The sequence below is a fragment of the Mizuhopecten yessoensis genome, unplaced genomic scaffold, assembly GCF_002113885.1.
Source record: "Mizuhopecten yessoensis strain PY_sf001 unplaced genomic scaffold, ASM211388v2 scaffold6443, whole genome shotgun sequence".
NCBI lineage: Eukaryota > Metazoa > Mollusca > Bivalvia > Pectinida > Pectinidae > Mizuhopecten > Mizuhopecten yessoensis.
Genome location: NW_018406552.1, coordinates 325,665 through 327,845, shown reverse-complemented (window position 1 = coordinate 327,845; position 2,181 = coordinate 325,665). Strand labels below are relative to the sequence as shown.

At 35.4% G+C, this 2,181-nt stretch overlaps 1 protein-coding gene across 2 annotated transcripts in view; it reads right to left on the bottom strand.

Moving 5' to 3' along the window:
* Window positions 1-1,468: 1,468 nt before the first annotated feature.
* LOC110452158 (HD domain-containing protein 2-like) overlaps window positions 1,469-2,181 on the bottom strand; it is a 14,945-nt gene continuing 14,232 nt past the window's right edge. For both annotated transcript variants that reach the window (XM_021500521.1, XM_021500520.1), the window contains exon 6: window positions 1,469-1,762. In XM_021500521.1, the coding sequence (XP_021356196.1) occupies window positions 1,677-1,762 (86 nt within the window). In that variant the 3' untranslated portion in view covers window positions 1,469-1,676. The remainder of the gene's footprint in view (window positions 1,763-2,181) is intronic.

Genomic DNA, 2,181 nt, shown 5'->3' with positions numbered 1-2,181 from the left:
GAAAACATACAAATATTACATAAACAATATTAATACCAGATATATACTGACCTTTAATACTGACCTTTAAAAGTGAAAATATAGATCACAGATAAATACAAATTTGTTTTTGTGAACAAAAAACAATGTCTCCCCTTAAACAGTTTAAAAGTAACAGCCAAGAAAAGATATTCCTTAAATCTTTGCTGCACTTATTTGACCTTTGACCTCGAGGTCAAGGTCACAATGACCTAACAACAGTGCACTGTACATCGTCTGGTGGTGGTGCAGATATACACCTTGGCGTACACCTTTAAATGTTTGCAACAATGAGACTTTTTGACCTTTGACCCTTTCACAATTACATAATGAAAGTGCACTGCACACCATTTATGGGTGATGCAGGTATATTTCAAGTTTCATCAAGATATCTTCAACAGTTGAAAAGTTACAGCCTGGACAAGATGTTCCTGAAAAATTTGCACATACTTTTAATTTGACATTTGACCTTTAACAGTGTAGAAGTTATGCCAATATAAAAAATAAACAAAGGGCCATAACTCTGTATATATTGGGGCACAAGACCCGATTTCAGTGTGAGAGATTTTGCCTTCCCAAGATACATAAACATGGTAAGTTTGGACAACATAGGTGAAATAACATGGAATATATGCTCCGGACAGACTTCGGTCTATAAAATAAACAAAGGGACATAACTCTGTATATAGTGGGGCACAAGACCTAATTCCAGTGCATTGCACACATTCTGTGGGTTATGCAGGTATTCTTTAATTTTGATCAAGATATCTTTAACAGTTTTAAATTTACAGGCCGGACAAGAATTTACTGAAAATGTTGCACTTACAATGTATTTGACATTTGACCTTGAGGTGAAGGTCACAGTGACCTAATTCCAGTGCACTGCACTCCTTCTGTGGGTGATGCAGGCTTATCTCAAGTTCATCAAGATATCTTTAACGGTTTAAAACTTATGGCCTGGACGAGTTGTGATTTGAAAAAACAGAAGAAGAAGAACCAGAAGAACCAGTACTAATACAATATGTCTCCTTTCATTCGAAGGGGAGACATAATAACACAGACCACAAGCAAATGTCAATCATGGAAAAATTGTATATTTTTGGTCATCACTAGGCCCTTTTGAAAATACAGCAGTACAAGCTCAGGTAGTGACACACACGACCTCATGAGCAGCTGAGACCCGAGCACATCAACAACATGTATCACCGAGTTAAAAGCTTTAAACATGTCCATTGATCTCATCGCTGGTTGCCGTCAGCCAGCAGCAGAGGCGTGAACAAGCTAAAGGACCAGCGTAGGTATGGGACAGAAGCTCTGGCATATTTGCAAACTTTATAAAATTTCTCTTGGGGGAGATTCTGCATGTTCAAAATTAAAACTTAAATAGAATGTTTGTATTTACCCACTAGAGACAAAATAACCCTTTATTATTACATCTTTCGAGCTGTTCTTTCAGATGAAATCATTAGTTCTTAGAATATAGGAATAATTTAGCAAATTCACTGGTTGAAAATATGTAATTTAAAGGTCCAAAAGCAGAAGTCTCCATCCTTAATAGGGAGAGTCGGCAAATATGCTCCGAGCATGCTTCAGATTTTACTATGGGGTATCTTATCCACATTTTTTTGAATGTCCAATTTAAATAAATTAAAAAAACATCAAGTTTTATCATTCTTATGATTTTCCTGACGTATCCTCTTCAATTCCTCCACCCATTCTTTGACTTGGGGTGATTGGAACTTTCCTGTAAAAGAAACATATACTTTTGATTATCAAATATAGTATAGTAATTTAATAAGTGATTTTGTAGTGATTACAAAATATTGAGTGTTAATCGTGAATAAGCAATATTTATTAGAGACTTATATACTTTGATGTGCAAGATTTACTTGGGGAATATATTTGATTATTAACAAGAGGCCCAATGGGCCTGCATCGCTCACCTGGTATAAAACTCACACTTGTAACCTTAAAAGTGATCTAAAATAAAGCTACAGGCAAAATATCAGTATTTATGATTAAAATTCGTTCAAAAGACCCTGTTAATTTTTTTTAAAACATTTCACCCCTGTGATTGAAAGTCGAACAAAGTCATTATGTTGAACACATTGTATAGCCTTTCATCTCAGGATGCAACTTGCAAAGTATAAACATCCTGGGACC